General features: G+C 53.1%; 1 protein-coding gene and 1 long non-coding RNA gene across 3 annotated transcripts in view; one reads left to right on the top strand and one right to left on the bottom strand.

The window, feature by feature from the left end:
* LOC114671542 (uncharacterized) overlaps positions 1–24,329 on the top strand; it is a 148,215-nt gene that overhangs the window by 8,593 nt on the left and 115,293 nt on the right. The window lies entirely within an intron of this gene.
* Positions 3,711–12,304, bottom strand: LOC114671541 (protein FAM240C). 2 transcript variants are annotated; one of them, XM_077958182.1, is made up of 3 exons: positions 12,178–12,304; positions 9,073–9,221; positions 3,711–4,062 (listed from the first exon to the last, which is right to left on the bottom strand). In XM_077958182.1, exons 1-3 carry the CDS (start codon positions 12,187–12,189, stop codon positions 3,936–3,938), a joined length of 288 nt encoding a protein of 95 aa, XP_077814308.1. In that variant the 5' UTR covers positions 12,190–12,304; the 3' UTR covers positions 3,711–3,935. The 2 variants fall into 2 exon arrangements, with proteins under 2 accessions (XP_077814308.1, XP_077814307.1); XM_077958181.1 differs by lacking the exon at positions 12,178–12,304 and adding an exon at positions 10,951–12,131.

Genomic DNA, 24,329 nt, shown 5'->3' on the forward strand with positions numbered 1-24,329 from the left:
CTCTAAGTATGAGGAAAGACCTCCTTTAAAAAGGAATGTTGGGCTGGGCATGGGGTCTCATGCCTATAGTCCCAGCACTGGATTACAGTGTTAGGGAGGCCGAGGTGGGTGGATCACCTGAGGTCAGGGGTTCAAGACCATCCTGGCCAACATGGAGAAACCCCATCTCTACTAAAAATACAAACATTAGACAGGTGTGGTGGCACATGCCTGTAATCCTAGCTACTTGGGAGGCTGAGGCAGGAGCATGGTGAAACCCCATCTCTACTAAAAATATAAACATTAGCTGGGTGTGGTAGCGCATGCCTGTAATCCCAGCTACTTGGCAGGCTGAGGCAGGAGAATTGTTCGAACCCAGGAGGCGGAGGTTGCAGTGAGCCGAGATCGCACCGTCGCACTCCAGCCTGGGCAACAGAATAAGACTCTGTCTCAAAAAAACAACACAAAGGAATGTTGGCCCGTAAACGTGAATGAGTGACTGAGTTAGAAAAATCATCTTTTCCAAACACCACTGAAATCACGGACCAGGGCAAGGTTAGCCCGTGAGTGTTTAGACCGTGAGGTGAGCGGCTGCTGGGACAGGGCCCTCATCTGGTATCGGCGGCAGGGAAGGCTGTGAGCCTTCCCTCGTGTGGGCATCAGCCTCAGCCTCCCAGCGAGGGTCACCCAGGGAGCGTATTTCCTGGTGGCAAGTGCAGGAGCTTCCCATCCCCTGGATACGTCACAGCTGAAATGTACACCACGAATCCAGCAACGTGTGGAGCTGATTTCCATTTCTAAGGAATGAGGGGGGATGGGAAAGAAACCCCCAGGACAGCAATGCCAGGCCCGGTGGGGACCTTTCCCGGACACCCGGCCTCCTTGGTGAGGCAGGTGGCGGAACTGGTTCCACGTCTGATCTTCCTTAGACAAACCTGCCCTCAGAGGAAATTGTGGACAACTGGAGAAATTGGAAAATGTACTAGATATTGGCTGATATTGAAGGATAGATGTTTTGTTAAGTATGGTAATTCGATTTTGGCTCTGTGGGGAAATGCTCTTATTTTAAAAAGATGTGCACTAGAGAAAAAAGAAACAGCATGTGGCAAATACATCCATGGATGTCCTCCTGGTTTAACTGGTTCTGTGGCCTTGGTTTCTGCCTTCCCAATGGCACCTCTGTGATTGGAGTCCAGACCCCGGCATCAGACCGGCCTCCGCAGGGAGGAGCTGGGGTGCCCAGGCCAGGCCAGGCAGCTCCATTGCCCACTGCCTGGGCCTCACCTCATGAACGCCAAGCACCGTGGCAGGCATGGGCAGAGCCAGGCGGCTTCACGCCCACACCGGCAGCTCCTCAGTCCCTCGCCCTCCACTCCCAAGTCCGGCAGTTCTGGAGCACGGGAAGCTCTCTAGGGGCTGCTGGGCAGCAGGACCTGGTCTGAGTTTGACTGAGTCTGCCTGGGTCTTCGCGTGCCTGACTGAGTGTGAGCGTGTCTGAGTCTTACCGCAGAAACGTTAAAATGCTTGGTGACAGGTGTTAGGAGACTCCTGGGATCTGCACTGCAGCGCTTTTCTAAAACTGGGAATATTCTGAGTCTCAGAGCTTGTCTGGATGAGGAATCCCGGGGCCCGATTCTAGACAGGAACCTGAGGCACCAGCAGCAAAGGACGTGGCCCAGCCTCGGAGCCCCAGGCAGCTCGGCCGGGAGTGCGTCCTCCTACCTTCCCAACCCCGTCGCAGTTACGAAAAAGGAACAGTGCACGATTCCAAAGTTATATTTAAATGCCAACTGCATTGAATTTGGCAACATTTGCCAGGAGTTATGGAAAGCCTTTCAAAGATTTAGCAGGACAAAAACAAACTAGCAAGCGAGCATTGTCGGGTGCTTTAAAAGTAAACAGGCTTGAGCAATGGTGTTTGTTTTAGAAAGCTGACAAGCCTTGCAGGTGGATCATGGCAGTGCCTGTAATTACTGGGTATTCAGCTAAGATCCCCTCTGGTCCGTGCCTCATAAAAAGAAGGCGTATTCCGCTGAAATTCAGCTCCTGGAGCTAAGATTTCAGAAATGCCCTCTGTACACCAGGTAAATTGCAAAGGGGCAAGGTGTGAGGAGGGATTCCGGGCTCAGGGCCCTGGGGGCTGGCGTCCCTCTCCTCTCCCGGAAAGCTGGCCCAGCCATCCCTCTTCCCCTTGCCCCTCTCCCACCCTCCCTGGTCTCCTTCTCTCCCTGTCTCTCTTCTGCACTGGGCGCCTTCCAGCTTTGGGAGCTGGGCCCAGCTTTGCCTGAGGATTAACGACAAAGAGAGTGAAGATGTGGCTGGCAGACTGCCCGCTGCCCCTGTGGCCGGGGCCTCTACTGTCAATGGGAAGGTGACTGCATCATTGGAGAGTAATGGGGTCATGAGGCAAGCAGGAGGGGGTGGTGGTTCTGGAAGGTTCTGCTGGGCCAAACTGTGATGAAGATCGCAGCATGAATACGCCCTTCCATCCTCCAAAAGACCAGGGTGACACCTCAGTTTGTTACGGTGTTGACAGTAATAGTGTTCTAAGGACATCATCAGATAAAATCACTCCTCCGCAGCCCGGGGCTTTGCAAAGATTAGCGAGTAGTTTCTGTGCATGAACCATCTTCAGGGCTGTCAGTCGCCTCCCTCCCTCCCTGTGAATCCCCGAGTCACCAGCGGTGAGGGTGGGGCCCGGTGCTGACCTGTGACCCCAGCCCTGGACATCTCCGTGGCGGGTGTCACGAGGGCCCTGGCTGCGCTTCTGCCCACTGACTGGCAGGCCAGGCCCCCAGGCTTTGTGTCAGGTTCCGATCCTTCTTTCCGCACGTGCTGTCTGTCCAGTAGTTCATGGTCAGCCCCAGAAATGCACACTCGTGATGGCGTGGGCCTGTGCAGAACCTGCACGTGGTACAGCAGGGACCTGGCCACGCTATCCTCTGGTTAGTGCTTCGTTGGGTTACCCGTGACCGGCAAAGCTGGGGCTAATTTCCTTGTCTTTGACAACATGACCAGAGGGTCCAAACAGAACAGAACCCGAACCCCATAAACATCTTCGACCGTGAGACTCCACGGCAGCCCCAGCCAGCCAAGGCCCCAGCACTTCCGTTTTCCTGAGGGCTGATCCCTGCGGCTGCAAAAGAGTGCGCGCGAGGTGTGGGGTGCGGGTACAGGAGTCAGAACTGGCCTCGGCTGCAGCCAGCACCCTCCTCTGTCCAGGAGACCACCCCAGGTTCTCGATCGTCTGGCCTCTGGGCAGTGTGGTGGCCCCTCTCCCTCCCTCTGACCTGTCCAGCGTGGTTGCAGCCTGCAGTGGGGCTCCCAGGGCCCATGCCGAGCACCAGGACGTGAATCCCGGCTCCAACAGCCCTCGTGGCCTTGGAGATGCTGCCCTTTCTAAACCTGAACTTTTTCAACTGTAAAAATGAGGATATTTAATTTTCTGAGATGTCTCAAGTACTAAATATGAACTAAAGGAATTTTGGAAAAGGACAAAGCTTTAGCAATATAAGGCATGTCCTGAAGTTGAAACTTATGTACATATTTTGATCAAAGGTGAAATAAAATTGCATTTAAATCTGCAGATCGGAGGTGGTCAGGCAGCTGAAGAGTTCCCTGAGATGCAGTGGTTTCTTTACATGGCTTATTGCAAGTTTGTAACATCATGGCAAAGGTTTACTACATATGCATCTTAAAGATAGGAAGAAAATTTAGCAGGAAACGTTCAATCCAATTGACTTAGGTTTTATTGGGCACCAGCTATGTGCTGGAGAACCCTGGGACTCTGCTGCAGCGCGGACCCCGAGGTGGGGTTGTTACGGGGTCAGCGAAGTGCGGGCCATTTCCATGGTGAAGATCCTGTGAACTCTGGCGTGGGTGCTTGGACCCCACGCGTGGTGTTCTTTCTCCATGACCCTCCGGAAGCTCACGCAGAGCCTGGAGCTCGCAGGCCCTCAGGCTGCCATCTTGTCCTTGGTGTGGAGAGGCTCAGCGACCTCTGGGACCCCGTCTGGGCACCTCCCTGGGCCCTGCAGCATCTTGTTCCTCCCCTCCAGCTGCTCAGCCCATCCCACGCGGAGCCTGGGGCAGGGTGACAATTTCGTCATTGTGAGTCAAGCTTTTGGGACTGAGTGACAGCCAAGCCTGTGTCTCTCAGCACCTGGGCACCTGTGAGAGCAGGAGTGTGACACTCGCCGCTGGGGGGGGTGTCACCGTGTCCCTGCCCAGCCGGCAGCTGTGACCTTGCTGGGTCTCCCAGGGCCCTGGTTGGCCTTGGCTCAGGCTGCTGCCCAGTGGGGGCGTCTCACTCAGGACCCTCCTCACAGGAGAGGAAAAAGGCCTGCCCCGGGAAGCAGCCTGGGCCCCCACTTCTGGAAGCTTCCGAGCCCCAGAGAGACTGCGCCTGAGCTCCAGCTCTTGCAGCCTCTGTCTCTGCTCTGCTCACCGAGTGGCAGGTGCCCTCACAGGACGGGGCGGCCTCTGTGGCTGCCTGGGGCCTGCCTGCCTCCCTGCACCCTGCCCGGCTGCCTGTGGGTGCCCACTTCCTTCTTGCTTGCCGGCCCGCCTCACCTGCCCAGCCCGGCCACAGTGGACGGTGATATGTTGTGATCTCAGCCCCACGCAACGGGGGGACCTGGCGGCAAGAATGGCCTGGTCAAAGTGGTCCAGGCTCCCCGAGACCTGGGCAGATCCCCACCTGCCCGTGGCTGCCGCTTCCTTCAGCCTCAGGTGTTTTTGGCTTTAGATGTTGGAGAGTGGGGTGGGTGCCCGGCTCCAGCCAAGGGTGAGCTGTGTCCATGAGGACACTTGTCCCAGATGCCCAGAACCCAGGTGACGATGGCGCTGCTGAGTGGCAGGCAGTATAGCCCGGATGGCTGGGCCCCACGGTGATGGTCCCCGAGCGACAGCTACATTCACCCTTGCCAGGCCATGGCTGCTGACTGGCGGGGCCCAGGACAGCTCCATGCATGTCCTGGAGTCCTCGGCCCTCACGGCTGGCCGCCCATCCCAGAGAGGCTGCCAGGACAGCCAAGCCCGTGGTGATGGAACCAGTGGCCTCTGTCCCTCCACAGGGGACCGTGGTGTCCCGAGCCAGGGGCTGTGGATGGCCGGTCTCCCACATGGGCCAGCTTCTCTCTCACGGCAGCTTCCCAGGGTGGGCCTGGCCCATGGGCTCACATACGGGACCCTCTCAGCTTTCTGGGCTTCATGCAGGGAGGAAAGTTAGGCTACTCTCTAACGGGAAACCTAAGAGTGACCTTAAAAGTGATGGTTGGCCCCGTGGCCTGGGGAGAACCGGGCTATGTGGGTGGATGGAGGGGGGTTGTGCACATGGAGGCTCCGCCGGCCCCTGAGAGAACCCAGTGCCTGCCTGGGACACCAGCCTCCACCTCGGGGGCCGGAGGAGGCAGCGCAGACACAGTCCCAGGGCCTGAGCCCACTCCTGGGACCTGCACCTGGGCAATGGCCAGAGGTCCTGGGACCTGCACCTGGGCAATGGCCAGAGGACACCAGGGTACATGGCACATGCAGGCACATGCGGAGGCACGCGGAGGCACGCGCAGGCACGGGGAGGCACGGGGAGGCACACGGAGGCACACGCAGAGGCACGCGCAGGCACGGGGAGGCACGGGGAGGCACGCGGAGGCACACGCAGAGGCACGCGCAGGCACGCGGAGGCACGCGGAGGCACACGTGGAGGCACGGGGAGGCACGCGGAGGCACACGCAGAGGCACGCGCAGGCACGCGGAGGCACACGCGGAGGCACACGCGGAGGCACGGGGAGGCACGCGGAGGCACGCGCAGGCACGGGGAGGCACGGGGAGGCACGCGGAGGCACACGCAGAGGCACGCGCAGGCACGCGGAGGCACGCGGAGGCACACGCAGAGGCACGCGCAGGCACGGGGAGGCACGGGGAGGCACGCGGAGGCACATGCAGAGGCACGCGCAGGCACGCGGAGGCACACGGAGGCACACGTGGAGGCACGGGGAGGCACGCGGAGGCACACGCAGAGGCACGCGCAGGCACACGGAGGCACACGCGGAGGCACACGTGGAGGCACGGGGAGGCACGCGGAGGCACACGCAGGCACGGGGAGGCACGCGGAGGCACACACAGAGGCACGCGCAGGCACGCGGAGGCACACGTGGAGGCACGCGGAGGCACACGTGGAGGCACGCGCAGGCACCGGGAGGCACGCGGAGGCACGGGGAGGCACGCGGAGGCACACGCAGAGGCACGCGGAGGCACGCGGAGGCACGTGGAGGCACACGTGGAGGCACGCGCAGGCACCAGGAGGCACGCGGAGGCACGTGGAGGCACACGCGGAGGCACGCGCAGGCACCGGGAGGCACGTGGAGGCACGGGGAGGCACGCGGAGGCACACGCAGAGGCACGTGGAGGCACGCGGAGGCACGTGGAGGCACACGTGGAGGCACGCGCAGGCACCAGGAGGCACGTGGAGGCACGGGGAGGCACGCGGAGGCACACGTCTGGGAAGCACAGGGCAGGGTCGAGGCAGGGCCTGTGGGGCAGGCACTTGGCGGCGGGGGGGCCTCTCTTTCTCCTCCATCTGCCGAGTGCCTGCCTGGTGCTGGGCTCTGTGCTGGGTCCCTGTCTGTAGTTGGGTAGCTGGTGAGTGGGGAGGGGCACCCTCAGGCTCTGGGGGCCGCCTCAGGCTGAGGAAGGGGCACCACGGCTCTCTTGCTTGGGGCTTGAGCCCCAAGGGCTGCCTGGAGCCTCTGGAAGCGCCTGCTGTGTGCCAGCCAATGTCTTGCAGCAAATGAGGAGCTCCGCTCCCCATCCAGCTGTCCCTGAGCAGTGGCTACACCCTGGGTCGGCTCAGGGTCACCCACTCAGCACCCACAGACCCCTGGGCTTGGCCCTAGGAGAGAAGGGCGTGCTGGCTTCGTAGCTGCCTTCCTGAGCATGTCTGCTAGGAGGAGGAAGGGCACAAGTACGGATACGTCACTCAAGGGCAGTGACCTCAGAAAAACAAGCCAGAGAAAGACATTTCCTTCTGGAAAAGTTCCTGTGATCCTGGATGGGGTGTCAGGGAGATGGCAGGGGGAGGGTGTGTGGGTGAAGGGAGTGTGTGTGTTGGGTTGTGGGTGAAAGGATTGGGTGAAGGGATGTGGGTTTTGGGATGTTGGTGAAGGGGGTGTGAGTGAAGGGGGTGTGTGTGTTGGGGTGTGGGTGTTGGGGCATGGGTGAAGGGCATGTGGGTGTTGGGGTGTGTGTGTTGGGGTGTGGGTGAAGGGGGTGTGGATTTGGGGTGTGTGTGTTGGGGTGTGGGTGAAGAGGGTGTGTGTGTTGGGGTGTGGGTGTTGGGGTGTGGGTGAAGGGGGTATGGGTGTTGGGATGTGGGTGAAAGGGGTGTGAGTGTTGGGGTGTGAGTGAAGGGGGTGTGGGTGTTGGAATGTGGGTGAAGGGGGTATGGCTGAAGTGGGTGTGCATGTTGGGGTGTGGGTGTTGGGGTGTGGGTGAAGGGGGTGTGGGTGAAGTGGGTGTGCGTGTTGGGGTGTGGGTGTTGGGGTGTGGGTGTTGTGTGTTAGGGTGTGGGTGAAGGGCGTGTGGGTGTTGGGGTGTGGGTGAAGGGCAGGTATGTGTTGGGGTGTGGGTGTTGGGGTGTGGTTGAAGGGGGTGTGGGTGAAGTGGGTGTGTGTGTTGGGGTGTGGGTGTTGGGGTGTGGGTGTTGTGTGTTAGGGTGTGGGTGAAGGGCGTGTGGGTGTTGGGGTGTGGGTGAAGGGCAGGTATGTGTTGGGGTGTGGGTGTTGGGGTGTGGGTGAAGGGGGTATGGGTGTTGGGATGTGGATGAAGGGGTGTGTGTGTTGGAGTGTGGGTGAAAGGGGTGTGGGTGAAGGGCATGTGGGTGCTGGGGTGTGTGTGTTGGGGTGTGGGTGAAGGGGCTGTAGGTGAAGTGGGTGTGCATGTTGTGGTATGGGTGTTGGGGTGTGGGTATTGTGTGTGTGTTAGGGTGTGGGTGAAGGGGGTGTGGGTGTTGGGGTGTAGGTGAAGGGCATGTGTGTGTTGGGGTGTGGGTGTTGGGGTATGTGTTTTAGGGTATGGGTGAAGGGGGTATGAGTGTTGGGATGTGGGTGAATGGGGTGTGTGTGTTGGAGTGTGGGTGAAGAGCATGTGGGTGTTGGGATGTGTGTGTTTGGGTGTGGGTGAAGGGGTGTAGGTGAAGGGGGTGTAGGTGAAGGGGGTGTATGTGTTGGACTGTGGGTGAAGGGGGTGTGAGTGGGGATGTGGGTGAAAGGGGTGTGAGTGTTGGGGTGTGAGTGTTGGGGTGTGATTGTTGGGGTGTGGGTGTTGGGGTGTGGGTGAAGGGGGTGTGGGTGTTGGGGTGTGGGTGAAGGGGGTGTGATTGTTGGGGTGTGGGTGTTGGGATGTGGGTGTTGGGGTGTGGGTGAAGGGGGTGTGGGGGTTGGGATGTGGGTGTTGGGGTGTGGGTGTTGGGGTGTGGGTGAAGGGAGCGTGGATGAAGGGAGCGTGGGTGAAGGGGGTGTGGGTGTTGGGGTGTGGGTGAAGGGGGTGTGGGGGTTGGGTGTGGGTGTGGGTGAAGGGGGTGTGGGTGAAGGGGGTGTGGGTGTTGAGGTGTGGGGGAAGGGGGTGTGGGTGTGGGTGTTGAGGTGTGGGGGAAGGGGGTGTGGGTGTGGGTGTTGGGGTGTGGGTGAATTGGCCGTGGGCAGTGGGGTGTGGTGTTGGGGTGTGGGGGACGGCGGTGTGGGTGTGGGTGTTGAGGTGTGGGGGAAGGGGGTGTGGGTGTGGGTGTTGGGGTGTGGGTGAATTGGCCGTGGGCACTGGGGTGTGGTGTTGCCTGGAGAGCAATGTTTGATCTGGGCTCCTGGTCTCATGGTTAGCAGTGTGGTGTCTTGTCATTTCCCACTTACTGTTCCGAATGTGATCACTAGGCTGTCAGTTTCCTCCTGGGTTGACTCTTTACACAGGTCTGGAGCTGAGGGGTTTCATGGTGGGTTGAGGGCTAGGGCTGTGTCCAGGCACACTGCTGGCTGGGCTCTGCCCCTGGACGATGAGTGCGGCTCAGGCACAGGGGTCCCCCACGCACTGTACATCCTGACTCACTTGTTCAGGGCGCTCCTGCGAACCCTCATGTCCTCGTTCTGCAGGTGTCTTGCGTGATGCTCAATTTTTTTCTCCCAAAACATCTTTATCCCACCTGAATCATATGCTACTCTTCCAGGATTCTTCAGTGTGAGGCTTTTACTCATTTTCTGGAAAATAAAAAGTGGAGAAGAGCTCAGCCACCTTGTGCCATTCCCATTGAGGAGTGTGTGCTCCAGCACCCGGACGGCAGAGGAGCTAGCTCAGCCTGGAGCATTGTGGTCCCCACCTTTCTGGCACATGGGGGATGGCGGAGGCTGCCCTCTGAGACTCAGGCCTCAGGAGGCTCCCGGCTGGCTCCTAAACAGTCTACCCACTCTGCCTTCTGGAACAGTCTCCTGGGTTGGCAGAAGTAGAAACGGAGGGCAAATTCTATTTTGGGCTTTTAGTCACTTTAAAATCTAAGCAATGATGCACTTCTAACTCTGTGTGTTAGTGTGGGTGATCCGTGGTCCCACCAGTGAGGCAAGTGTTTCTCAGATGGGGCTGTGGCTCCTGTGCCAGGTGAGTCCATCCCTCGTTTTTGAGACAGGGTCTCACTCCCGCCGCCCAGGCTGGAGTATGGTGGTGTGATCTCCCCTCACTGCAGCCTTGACCGCCTGGACTCAAGTGATTCTCCCACCTCGGCCTCCTGAGAAGCTGGGACTATAGGTGTGCACCACCCTGCCCGGCTAATTTTTGTATATCTTGTAGAGATGGGGTCTCACTATGTTGCCCAGGCTGGTCTTGAGCTCCTGGGCTCAAGCAATCTTCCTGGCTCAGCCTCCCAAAGTGCTGGGACTACAGGTGTGAGCCAGCGTGTCCGGCTCAGTCGGCCTCTCTCGACACTTGGTTATTGGGTACCTTTTGGTTTGAAATACGTAAACCCGGGAGTGGGGTTAAATGTGGCAGGTTATACTGAAAAACTTCAGCTCTGCTATTTGATGTAATATGCTAAAGTGAGGCTGACTGAAATGTTTACTTTCCAATTATTTTGGACTCCAGCATCTCCAGGACACCAGCAGTCTTAGAATATCAATCTATAGCCATCAAGAATGTCCAAGGCTGGGTGTGGTGGCTCACGCCTGTAATCCCAGCAGTTTGGGAGGTCAAGGCTGGCAGATCACTTGAGCTCAGGAGTTAGAGACCAGCCTGGCCAAATGGTGAAACCCCATCTCTACTAGAAATACAAAAATTAGCCAGGATTGGTGGCGGGCGCCTGTAATCCTAGCTACTTGGGAGGCTGAGGTAGGAGAATCGCTTGAACTCGGGAGGTGGAGGTTGCAGTGAGGTGAGATTGCACCACTGCCCTCCAGCCTGGGTGACAGACTCCGTCTCAAACAAACAACTAAAGAATGTCCATGACAAAGGGCAAGTGCCTACAGCAGCAGCCTTTACTGGAGCCCACTTGCTCCGGGTCAGCTCTCCCTGGGAGGCGTGGAGCCTGGGTCCCTGGGCGGTGCCTGCCCTGGCCTGGCCCCAGGTCTCTGTGGACAGCCCTGCTCTGTGCTTGAGGATGGGGTTTACACAAGGGAGCCAGAGCCACGTTTCGGGGTGCAAGGCAGCGGGTCTCCAAATGAACGAGGCATCCACTGTTCTGGGGCCGCCTGAACCCCTAAGCCGCTATCCGGCAAGCTCCTCGGGGCCTATCGGGTGGACGGTGCCATTTCTGCAGCCCTGGCTGCCTCCCTCAGGGCACTTTGTTCCTCACTTTGGCCTTGCTTGGCCTTGGAGGCATTTCTCTTTCCCCGCCCCCCACGCTTCTCTCTTGCTGGGGAAGAACACGGGCAGCAGGAGTGTGGCCCGAGGGGAAAACCAGGCAGCTAAGACCCGCGGGCTCGTTTCCTGCAAACACGTCACCTGCTTCAGGTGGAGAGGGCGAGGCTGCCTTCTGGAGCTCAGCTCAGGCTGCAGTGAACAGGGCTGGGGACTCCTTCCAGGAGCTTGATGTGACCCCTGGCTGGGGGCTTCCAGCTGCAGAGGTGCGGACACTGCGGCCTGCGCAGCCTGTTGTGATGTGGGTGCTGGGCGCTTTGCTGGGAAGCTGCCCCTGGAGGGCCACAGAAATCGCTCATCGATGCCACGCCCTTTGTTCCAGAAACTTAGACATGCAAAGTTGATCACGAAGGGACTGAACTCAGCCATCCTGCCTGTGCTGAGGACGCTGGCGCAAATTCAATGAGTGGAAACTCAGCCAATGAGGAGGGTGGGATGCACGGACCCCACCAGTCAGGGCCTGCCCAGTTGCTTCCCCGGAACTTCGCGCCTCCTCTGGTGTCTGGGCAGATGCCTCCCCGAATGAAGCCGGGGCTGGTGTCAGATTCAAACCAAGATAACAGCTGGAAAACATCTGACAGCTGAGACCTGGCTGTACTTGGCGGGGGCTTCAGAGAGCAGCGTGGGCGTTAGAGCTTTGGCTCTTAGGATGCTTAGCCTCCAAAGGAAGCCCTTTAAACCCTCATGGGACGAAAACAAACCAGCAGCAAAAGGGAGAACCAGCAAACTAGCAGAGACAGAAAAAACAGACATGCGGCCGGATGCGGTGGCTCACGCCTGTAATCCCAGCACTTTGGGAGGCCGAGGTGGGCGGATCATGAGGTCAGGAGATCCAGACCATCCTGACTAATATGGTGAAACCCCGTCTCTACTGAAAATACAAAAAATTAGCCGGGCGTGGTGGCGGGTGCCTGTAGTCCCAGGTACTCTGGAGGCTGAGGCAGGAGAATGGCGTGAACCCAGGAGAGGGAGCTTGCAGTTAGCGGAGATTGCACCATTGCACTCCAGCCTGGGCGACAGAGCGAGACTCCATCTCAACAACAACAACAACAACAACAACAAAACAACAACGACAACAGACAACAGTGTGCATTGGGAGGCAGGTGATGGAGACATTGTCCCCCGAAGGCGTTGACGTCAGGAATCCCAGTGGAAAACAAAATTACAAAGTTTAATTCCCCCAGCGAAATGCGGGTGGGCTCACGTATTGTGCCAGATATCTCAGGTACTCTGTTCACATTTTGGGGGTCCCCAAATGCAGCGCCAATCTCTCAAGCAAGGACAGCGCCTGTCACATCACAAAGAGCTTACTTTTCCAACCATTTCTCAGCGACCGGCCGGTTTTCGCGTCTGCCGAGGGTCCTCAGCCTGTCCCCTTCCGGGATGCACACGTCTGTATCTCGCCTGCCGCTCTCTGTTATATGGGCTCGGTGACACGCACGCTTGGCGTCGGTTCAGTCCCAGAAAGACGCGCTGCCCTCTGTCTGGGCACCGTCCCTGGCAGAGCTGTCCGTCTGGCGGGCAGCTGTTGGCAGCATAGGAATCTGGAGGGCAGCCAGCTGCGCCTCCTCCGCTCTCAGCCCCCACAGGACTGTTTTTCTTCTTTCGATGGTTGCTCCCAGGAAGCTGTGTGGGTGGGAGGGAGCCGGTGTCTGGCAGGGGCGTTGGGGCATCTGGGAGTCCCTGGTTTTGCCCAGGCCTGTGTCTCAGGAATGGCGGCCTCTGCACTTAACGCAGGCGAAGTGTCTATCACAAAACGACGAGGCAGACACACTCGAGGCAGACACAGAAATGCTTAGGGTCTCTCTGCCCGGCCCATACGTAGATTTACGTATTTATTGTGAGGAGCTGGCTCTGGTAGTGACAGGCGCTAAGAGGTCTCGGGATCTGCCGTCTGGGACTCGGGAAGGCCTGCGGTGTCAGTCAGCCCGACTCTGAGGGAGGTTGGTGTAAATTTCAGACCTTGGTCTAGAGACGGTGAGAGGAGGCGTCCTGGAGCAAGCAGGAAGGCAGGAGAGCAGGGGCCATTCCTCCTTCCTCCACTGAGGCCCCTTCAGGCCGTCAGAGGATTGGATGATGCCCAGCACGCGGGTGTCACCCCGTCCACCAATTCCGATGCCAGTCTCGTCCGGAAACACCCTCCTAGCCACACCCAGAAACACTGTCCTGGCTGCCGCCCCGGCGCCATCAGGTCGATGCATAAAGTGAAGCCCCCCTACTTTGTCCTGGACGGGGCTCCTCTCTCAGGCTCCATCCCTGGAGGCCTCAGGGAGCCGGCAACAGGGCCCGGGCCAGGGCCAGCCTCCATGATTTCTTTCCCATCTCCCGGGTCACTTGGTTCTTTACGAGGTTTCCAAGTAATTGATAGTTTCAGGTGAAAGCTTTTGGGAAAATTTCATTTACTATCATAAAGCAGACTGTACACTTATTTTTTATATTATCCTTCACAGTTTTTTTTTTTTTTTTTTTAACTGGAGTTCTGTGGGTGTCATCAGTGGGTTGGGAGCTGTCTGTGATTTCCCGAGTCCTGGTGTGTGCTCAGGACACCTTGATCTGTGGCTCCCTGGAAACTGGGGTTCGGCTTCACGACCCGCCAGGACGTGACCCAGCACACAGAATGCACGAGGTGGAAAGACGGCTCAGGCAACGAGGGTGGAAGACGCCCGTGGGAACCAGCAGCTGCTTCAGAAAAGCCGCTGCGTGCAGCACAGATGGGAGGAAGCGACCTAAAAACGGAAAGGAGTGACCCCAGGAGAGGTGGGGGGAAAGGAATGACCCCAGGAGGGCGTCTCCAGCCGGACTGCGGTTTTGTAAAGCCCGTGGTGGTCTCCCCAGGTCCTATGCGTGAGCGCCACGGGGATCCTCCACCTGCTCTGGACACACGGGAGGAGGGAGCCGAGAAGCCAAACCAACCAACAATCAAAACACCGGCCTAGGGCTTCGAAAGGTGCCTCCAGGCCCTTCATTCTGACTTGTGCGCGGAGGGACGTCAGGGCGCCACGTGCTGGCCCTGCCTGATGGCGCTGGAAGGTCGCGGGGAGCGCATTCTGATTCCCACTGTTTCGGAGTTTGCAGGTCGAGTTTGCACTATCTGCATGATCAGCCAGAGGGAGGAGGAATTTGGGAGAATGCATTTGCCCCACGCTGAGGCGTTTGCATTTCTTCCTCTTTCCTGAGCTACCCCAGTGCAGTGGGCTCCGGACGATCCTGTGGCAGGAGGTTCTGAGTGAGAGGCGGTCGTCCAGGCTGCAGGGCTCCAGCTGCCGGGCTCAGCCGCCTTCTAGCCCAGGAGTCCCGCCCGCCGCATCCCCTCCGCGCGCCGGCCGGGAACGCTGCCTCGTAGCCTCCTGCGCCAGTCCTGTCCTGCGCCCCTGGACCTGGGCTCTGTGACGGCGAAGCCGGCGTCCTCACAGTCGCAGCAGCAGCGCAGGCTGAGCCTTCCCCGTGTGCGGCATCACCCAGCGCTGTCCTTCGAGCCTCCCGGGAGCCCAGGGTGTGGGGGCCGCCAGACGCAGGACCTGAGAACCTGGACCCGGGCCCGGTATGCGCAGGAGTTGGCAAGTGCTGAGCACGGTGTCCCTTTGCATGGCCACTCTGGGGGCTTCCACCCGCCTAAAGCACAGCTCCTGAAGCACCCTGGCCCTGCACTCACGGAGCCACGCTCAGGTGGTGTTGAGGCAGAAAATTAAAGAAAAATAAAATTAAAAAGAAAGAGAAATAAGCTTTCCTGTGTTAGGCTGCCTTGTCCCAGAGGCAGCAACAAGCACAGCCCAGACCCAGGAAAAGTCTTAATAATAATATTATCGAATGTGCCTGGAGACTCTCCCGGCACTCCCTCAACATAGGAAGGAGAAAAACAAATTTTCCTTTGTTTTATGGAATGAGTTTATAAATTCCTGTTCTCTGTTAACTAGCGACTTCAAGTATTCTGTGTAAGCAGTAGAGTGATGGTCATGAGCCTCTGAGCAGGCCTCAGTTACGGCCACCTGGGTGCCACAGTGAAGGTTATGAATAAGCTCCTGCCCAGGCTAACCTAAATAACGGACATCTGGGTTGCTTCGCAACAGTCATGTGCAATCCTGAGTTTGTCCTGCCTCGGTATCCCTGCTTTCACACCCCTGTAAGCTTGCTTCAAGCTAGCCCACCCCCTTTTGTGAAGTGTGTATAAAAGTCAGGCACTGACTTTGTTCTGGGCCCAGTCTTTGGACGTTGAGTCTGCTGGGTCTGAGTGCACTCAGTGATAAAGATATCCTCCTGTATACACTCTAAGGTCTCTCTCTGGTCCTCCTGATCCCGCAAGAGTGCTAGGTCTCCCTAAAGGCCATCGGGCCCCTGGCTGGACCTTGGAGTCTTGCTCGTTTTCTCAGCCATGCTGTGCACATGGCCTCAGCCCGGCCCACCCTGGGCTGACAGGAGCCGCCCCCCGCAGGTCCGTTTCCTGCACTGGCCCCAGCACAGGGGTGTCCCCGCAGGGCAGCCCAGATGGGTCTTCACGCTGGCTGAGGGCTCCCTCAAGGGCAACCTGACATGGCTTCCAGTCTGGTACCTGTTCTTCCCTCACAGCACGTGTCTGTGTGCACACAGGGTATGTGTATGTGCGTGTGCTTGTTCAAGTAGGCAGATGGCTGGGAATCTGTCTCCTGCCCTCACAAGGTGGGTTCCCACCTGCAGGATCGAGGGAGGAGCCCCTTCTGGGCCCCCTGTTCCCGACTTCTGACCCCTGGTGCTGCCCCACGGTAAATGCCAGCACTTTTAGGCCACTGGGTTTTTGGTTATTTGTTATGTCAGCAAAAAAAGAACTAATACAAAGAGCACGTAAATTGGAATAGCCTCTTTACAGGGTAATTTGACTCCATCTATAAGAATGTAAAATGCAGACACTGTTTGACCTGGAAATTCCACTTTTAGCATTTAACTTTTAAAAATATCCACACCTGTTATCATATATGTGCACGCAAAGATGTTCACTGTGACATTATTCTTTAACAGTGAGAAATTGTGAGCATCAAACATTTGTAAAATACCAATGAACAGAATGACAGAACACATCATTATATTTTTATGCATGGATCGGATACTGCAGGGCACTTAAGAAGATAGTGAAAATATTTCCCAGACGTTTTGTTAGGGTATGGGTGTCCCAGGACAGCAGCGCCTGCATGACCCCACTTAGGAGGAGGAGGAGGAAGTCAGACCACCCGTGAGGCCCTGCCCAGGCCCAGGTGGGGACGCCGCTGCTGGGAACAGGGTCACCTCCTTGAGGAATGTGGAGAAATGGGGTGTGAAGGGGTTGTCACTCCTTGATTTGCAGGTTTTTATAACACGAAGGTCCTTTTATATTTTTGGTTCCATTTTGAAAATTAAATGGAAAAATGCACGTGCATCAAAACATGTGTGGTTTGGTTTTGGGGGGGATTCCCAGACCCACTCCCCACCATGGAATGCAGGCAGACTCCTGTCCAGATTAGTCCTGAAGGAGGTCTGTGCCTGATGGGAAGGCAGAGCCTCTCGCCTGGCCTGGCCTCGGCTGGCTTTTGGGGTGCTCTGCAGCAGAGCAGGCACGTGGCCAGCGATCAGGAAAGCCAAGGGGACTTAGCCCTGGAAGCGGCCTTGCTGGTTCAGACGTGGCTGTGGGTGCCAGGCCTCCTGGGGAGCAGCCTGGGGACAGGAGGTTGCCTTCTCTCTGCCTGGCTGCCCTCTGCGTGGGGTGAAATGTTCCCGCACGTCCGTGTTGTTGTCTGACTTTTACACAGTGTATTAAACAGAGGCTTTGCCACGTCACAGCTGCGTGGATCTGTGGAGCCAGTGGAGACTGACAGCAGTGAGCAGTCCTGGGAGCCCAGGGTCTGACCCCCGTTGTCCAAACCCCGACCCAACGTGTGCAAAGCCCTCCCACCATCCACTCGCTGCAACTTTTCTTTAAATATGCCCATCTTTTTACTCAAATTTACTTATTTAAAAGTTAATTTTGGGCCAAGTGCAGTGGTTCATGCCTATAATTCCAGCACTTTGGGAGGCCGAGGTGGGCAGATTGCTTGAGCTCGGGAGTTTGAGACCAGCCTGGGTAACACGCTAAAATCCCGTCTCTACAAAAAAATACAAACAGCTGGGCCTGATGGTGTGCAGCTGTGGTCCTGCTACTCGGGAGGGGAGGATTGCTTGAGCCTGGGAGGTTGAGGCTGCAGTGAGCCATGATCTTGCCACTGCACTCCAGCCTGGAAGACAGAGTAAGACCCCATTTCAAAAAAAAAAAAAGTTAATTTAACAAACCCCTTTCACTATTTAATTGAACATACTTCAAAATTAGTTAAATTAGGATCAATAATTTATATAAAAATTGTAGAAATACCAGAACAAAGTGTAGATGAACATTTTGTCCCAAGGGGTCTGGGCCATGCTCCACAGCCAGGACTCAAGTGGGAGAGGCGCTCACACTCTCAGAGCATTGAGCATTGAGAGGCAGCATGGCTGCAACTGTGAGGAAATATAGGGAGCCACATGACCAAGCAGGAGCTTACCTACTGACCACTCTGCCTGAGAGCCACCTACTGGATCACATCCCAAAGCTTCAACACCAAAAATGCCTCTCTAACATACCCCTGCTGTAAAGCCAAAGACAAGAGTCAGATACAAATAAAGACCCTGCACAAAGCTTCAGCCCTGTGAAAACATCCAGAAGTCTATTGATTGTATTCAATTTATACCACAGGTAAAGGAACACCCACATGCAGAGATGAGAAAGAGCCAATGCAAGAACTCTGGCAACTCAAATGGCCAGAGTGACTTCCATCCTCCAAACGATGGCTCCTTGTTCTCCAACAAGAGCTCTTAACGAGGCTGAGTTGGCAGAAATGACAGAAATAGAATTCAGAATATGGATAGAAACAAATATTATTGAGGTTCAGGAGAATGGCAACACTCAATCCAGGGAAACTAAGAATCACAATAAAAGGATACAGGAGCAGACAGATGAAACAGACAATGTAAAAAAGAGCCTAACTGACCTGGTAGAGCTAAAAAATACACTACAAGAATTTCACAATGTGATCACGAGTATTAACAGCAGAGTAGACAAAGCCGAGGGAAGAATCTCAGAACTTGAAGACTGGCTCTCTCAAATAAGACCATCAGACAAGAATAGAGAAAAAATAATAAAAAGGAATGAACAAAACCTCCAAGAAATATGTGGTTATGTAAAGAGGTCAAAGCTATGAATCATTGGTATCCCTGAAAGAGATGAGGAGAAAGCAAACAGCTTGGAAAACATACTTCAGGATGTCATCCAAGAAAACTTCCCCAACCTCACTAGAGAGGCCAACAGTCAAATGTAGGAAATACAAAGAACACCTGCAAGCTTTTACACAAGAAGATTATCCTCAAGACATAATCCTCAGATTTTCCAAAGTCAAAATGAAAACAAGAGTGTTAAAGGCAGTGAGAGAGAAAGGGCAGGTTACCTACAAAGGAACCCATCAGGCTAACAGTGGACCTGTCAGCAGAAACCCTACAAGCCAGAAGAGATTGGGCATATTCAACGTTCTTAAAGAAAAAAAAACTTTCAACCAAGAATTTTATATCCAGCCAAAATAAGCTTCCTCAGCAAAGGAAAAATGAGATCCTTTTCCAATAAGCAAATGCTGTTCACTCACACCAGACCCACCTTACAAGAGATCTTGAAAGGAGCACCAAATAAGAAGAGGAAAGATTGTTACTGGCCAATACAAAACCACACTTAAACACACAGACTAGTGACACTATAAAGTAACTACATGAACAAGTCAGCATAATAACCAGCTGACAATATAATGACAGGATCAAATCCACACATATCAATACTAACCTTGAATGTAAATGGGCTAAATGCTCCATTTAAAAGGCATGGAGTGGCAAGCAGATAAAACAGCAAAACCCAACAGTATGCTGTCTTCAAGAGACCCATCTCACATGCAATGACACCCATAGGCTCAAAATAAAGGATTGGAGGAAAATCTATCAAGAAAATGGAAATCAGGAAAAAGCAGGGGTTGCTATCCTAACTTCAGATAAAACAGACTTTAAACCAACAAAGATCAAAAAGAAGGGCATTACATAATGGTAAAGGGTTCAATTCAACAAGAAGACCTAACTATCCTAAATATATATGCACCCAACTCAAGAGCACCCAGATTCATAAAGCAACTTCTTAGAGACCTACAAAGAGACTTAGACTCCCACACAATGATAGTGGGATACTTCAACACTCCACTCACAGTGTCAGACAGATCATTGAGGCAGAAAATTAACAGACATGCAGGATCTGAAGTTAGCATTGGAGCAAATGGATCTGATAGACCTCTACAGAGCTCTCCATCTCCAAACAACAGAATATACCTTCTTTTCATTGCCACATGACACATACTCTAAAATTGACCACATAATTGAATATAAATCAATTCTCAGCAAATGTAAAAAGAATCAGAATCATACCCAACACACTCTCAGACCACAGCACAATAAAAATAGGGGTCAAAACTAAAAAATCACTCAAGACCATGCAATTACATAGAAATTAAACAGCCTGCTCCTGAATGACTTTTAGGTAAATAATGAAATTAAGGCAAAAATCAAGAAGTTCTTTGAAACTTATAAGAACAAAGATACAACATACCAGAATCTCTGGGATGCAGGAAAGGCAGTGTTAAGAGGAAAATTTATAGCACTATATGCCCATATCAGAAAGTTAGAAAGATCTCAAATTAACAACCTAACATCACAACTGAAATAATTAGAGAAGCAAGAGCAAACCAACTCCAAAGCTAGCAGGAGACAGGAAATAACAAAAATCCGAGCTGAACTGAAGTAAACCGAGACATGAAAAACCATTAAAAAATCAATGAATCCAGAAATTGGTTTTTTGAAAAAAATTAATAAGATAGGTCCCTTGCTAGACTAATAAAGAAGGAAGGAGAGAAGATAAAAATAAACACAATTAGAAAGGACAAAGCAGATGTTACTACTGACCCTACAGAAATACAAATAACCATCAGAAACTACTGTGAACACCTCTATGCACACAAGCTAGAAAACCTAGAAGAGATGGACATACACACTCCCCTAAGACTGAACCCGGAATAAATTGATTCCCTGAATAGATCAATAATGAGCTCTGAAATTGAATCAGTAATAAATAGCTTATCAACCAAAAAAAGCCCAGGACCAGATGGATTCAAAGTGGAATTCCACCAGAGGTCCAAAGAATAGCTAGTATCATTCCTACTGAAACTATTCCAAAAAATGGAGAAGGAGGGACTCAACCCCAGCTCATTCTATGAGGCCAGTATCATCCTGATACCAAAACCTGGTAGAGACACAACAAAAAAGAAAACTTCAGCCTAATATCCTTGATGAACACTGATGCAAAAATCCTCAACAAAATAACTGCAAACTGAATCCAGCAGCACATCAAAAAAATAATCCACCACAATCAAGTAGGCCTCATCCCTGAATGCAAAGTTGGTTCAATATACACAAATCAATAAATATGATTCATCACGTGAACAGAACTAAAGATAAAAACCACATGATTATCTCAATAGATGCAGAAAAGGCTTTTGATAAAATTCAACATCCCTTCATGTTAAAAACTCCCAATAAAATAGGTATAAAAGAACATACCCAAAATAATAAGAGCCATCTATGACAAATCCACAACCAACATCATACTGAATAAGGAAAAGCTGGAAGCATTCCCCTTGAAAACTGGCTCAAGACAAGGATGTCCTCTCTCACCACTCCTCTGCAACATAGTGTTGGAAGTTCTGGCCAGAGCAATCAGGCAGGAGAATAAAATAAAGGGTATCCAAACGGGAAGAGAGGAAGTCAAACTATCCCTGTTTGCAGATGACATGCTTCTCTATCTAGAAAACCCTATAGTCTTGGCCCAAAAGCTTCTTAAGCTGATAAACAACTTCAGCAAAGTTTTAGGATACAAAGTCAATGTACAAAACTTAGTAGCATTCCTATACACCAAAAACAGCCATGCTGAGAGCCAAGTCAGGAATGCAATCCCATTCACAGTTGCCACAAAAAGAATAAAATACCTAGGAATGCAGTGAACTAGGGAGGTGAAATTTCTGTACAATGAGAATTATAAAACCCTGCTTAAAGAAATCAGAGATGGCACAAACAAATGGAAAAGGCATTCCATACTCATGGATAGGAAGAATCAATATCATTAAAATGGCCATACTGCCCAAAGCAATGTACAGATTCAATGCTATCCTATCCAACTACCAATGACATTCTTCATAGAACTGGAAAAACTATTTTAAAATTCATATGGAACAAACAAACAAAAAAAGAGTCCAAATAGCCAAGGCTATCCTAAGCAAAAAGGACAAAACTGGAGGAATACTGTTATCTGACTTCAATATATACTACAGGGCTGCAGTAACCAAAACAGCATGGTACTGGCACAAAAACAGACACACAGACGAATGGAACAGAATAGAGGGCCCAGAAATAGGGCCACACACCCACAACCATCTGATCTTCAACAAACCTGATGAAAAGAAGCCATGGGGAAAGGACTCCCTATTCAATAAGTGGTGGTGGGATATCTGGCCAACCATATGCAGAAGATTGAAACTGAACCCATTTCTTACACCATATACAAAAATCAACTCAAGATGAATTAAAGACTTAATTGTAAAACCCCAAACTATAAAAACTATGGAAGGTGACCTAGGCAATAGCATTCTGGATATAGGAACAGGCAGAGATTTCATAATGAAGATGCCAAAAGCAATTGCAACAGAAGCAAAAATTGACAAATGAGATCTAATTAAACTAAAGAGCTTCTACACAGCTAAGGAAACTATCAACAGAATAAACAGACAACCTACAGAATGGGAGAAATTTTTGCAAGCTGTCCATTCGACAAAAGTCTAACATTCAGAATCTATAAAGAAGTTAAACAAATTTACATGTCAAAACCAAACCACCCCATTAAAAAGTGGGCAAAGGATATGAACAAACACTTTTCAAAAGCAGACATACATGTGTCCAACAAGCATATGAAAAAAGTTCAATATCACTGATCGTTAGAGAAATGCAAATGAAAACCACAATGATATACCATCCTACACCAGTCAGAGTGACCATTACTAAATAGTCAAAAAATAACAGATGCTGGTGAGGTTGCAGAGAAAAAGGAACACTTATACACTATTGGTGGGGTGTAAATTAGTTCAACCCTTGTGGAAAGTAATGTAGTGATTCCTCAGAGAGCTGAAAATGAACTACCATTTTGACCCAGCAATCCCATTACTGGATGTATAGCTGAAGGAATATAAATCATTCTGCCATAAAGACACATGCACGTGAATGTTCACTGCAGCACTATGCACAATGGCAAAGACATGGGAGCAACCTAAATGCCCATCAGTGAGAGACTGGATAAAAAAGTGGTACATATGCATCACAGAATACTACGCAGCCATAAAAAGAATGAGATCATGTCTTTTGTGGGAACATGGATGGAGCGGAAGGCCATTATCCTTAGCAAACTAATGCAGGAACAGAAAACCAAATGCCACGTTTTCTCGCTTACAAGTGGCAGCTAAATGATGAAAACTCATGAACACAAAGAAGGGAACAACAGGGGCCTACTTGAGGGTGGAGGGTAGGAGGAGGGAGAGGAGCAGAAAAGAGAACTATTGGGTACTAGGCTTAGTACCTGGTGATGAAATAATCTGTATAAGAAACAGAAAAGCAAACACTACATGTTCTCACTCATAAGTGGGAGACAAGCCATGAGAACACACAGACACAGGGAGGGGAACATCACACACTGGGGCCTGTCAGGGGGCAAGGGGCAGGGGGAGGGAGAGTATTAGGACAAAGACTTAGTGCACGCGGGGCTTGAAACCCAGATGACGGGTTGATGGTGCAGCAAACCACCACGGCACATATATACCTATGTAACAAACCTGCACGTTCTGCACACGTGTCCCAGAACTTGTAAAGAGAAAAAAACGAGTTCAGATTCTGATCTTGGCTCAGGTGTCCCCAGGTGCACTGCAAACAAAATCAGAAAATAAACTCCACATTTTAACCACAGGAAGACCCAAGGCTGGGAGGTACCAGTGCATCTCCATCCCTGGGACAGGAGGCCGGGAGGTGCCCAGACGTCTCCCTCCCTGGGACAGGAGGCCGGGAGGTGCCCGGACGTCTCCATCCCTGGGACAGGAGGCTGGGAGGTGCCCAGACGTCTCCCTCCCTGGGACAGGAGGCCGGGAGGTGCCCGGACGTCTCCATCCCTGGGACAGGAGGCTGGGAGGTGTCTGGACATCTCCATCCCTGGGACAGGAGGCCAGGAGGTACCAGTGCATCTCCATCCCCAGGACAGGAGGCCGGGAGGTGCTCGGACGTCTCCCTCCCTGGGACAGGAGGCCGGGAGGTGCCCGGATGTCTCCATCCCTGGGACAGGAGGCCGGGAAGCACCGGCACATCTCCCTCCTTGGACTGCACCATGGAAAACCAAGGCCGTCTTGAGGGAGGTCTGGACTTACAGGGTGGTGGCATGGTGTGTGTTGGGGAGCCCTTTGTCTTTTCCCCGGGTGCCATGTGGAGAATTACACATGCACGCAGGAGGGGAAGGTGTTAGATACTCATGGTGGCAGGCAGGTGTGAGACAGGCAGGGCAGGGCCTACTGCTGTGTATGGGCAGTGGGAGGAGTGTGGTTTAAATGATCTTCCATCGAACATGCTAATGGCAGCCTGTTACTGGGATGAGGTCCCAGTGGCAGATTAAGGTGGTAAATGCCCCCATACTGTTTATCAAAGTTAATTGCAAAAGGAAGCCAGAGTTGTCTGTACTATTGGTTTGCACTTCATCCGTTGCCTTTTAAAGTGAGCAAATCAGTGACTCGTATTTGCTTTACAAGGCAATTAAAGTGGACCAGCTTCATACACAGGCAGGTGAGGGGGCACCATCTCTTCTGCTTATTGCTGGGCTGTCATGGGAAGAGCTGTGTCAGCTAATCCTGTGAGTATTATGGTTTCTCCTCAGTGTGGCTTTAGTGGGTCTAGAAATGGGGCTGCAGGAAACACAGAGTTAGCACGGAAGGGGACCCTCACCATGGAATTTGAAACTAACCACCTGCAGACATGAAGCTGGGCTCAGTCCTGCAGCAGCTGTGCAGCTAACCATGTGCAGACATGAAGCTGGGCTCAGTCCTGCAGCAGCTGTGCAGCTAACCACGTGCAGACATGAAGCTGGGCTCAGCCCTGCAGGTTCCGTGCAGCTAACCACGTGCAGATGTAAAGCTGGGCAGCAACATCTTATTCTCATAACCTCTTTACCACTATGAAAACCAAAACAAAGTTACTGGTGAAATGTAACTGTAGATTTCCAGAAAGTCAATCCATATCCAAGTAACAACCCTTATGTAATGGGGTAGACAGTGGTGTCATGCTAAAAC

This window comes from Macaca mulatta, chromosome 12, assembly GCF_049350105.2.
Source record: "Macaca mulatta isolate MMU2019108-1 chromosome 12, T2T-MMU8v2.0, whole genome shotgun sequence".
Lineage (NCBI taxonomy): Eukaryota > Metazoa > Chordata > Mammalia > Primates > Cercopithecidae > Macaca > Macaca mulatta.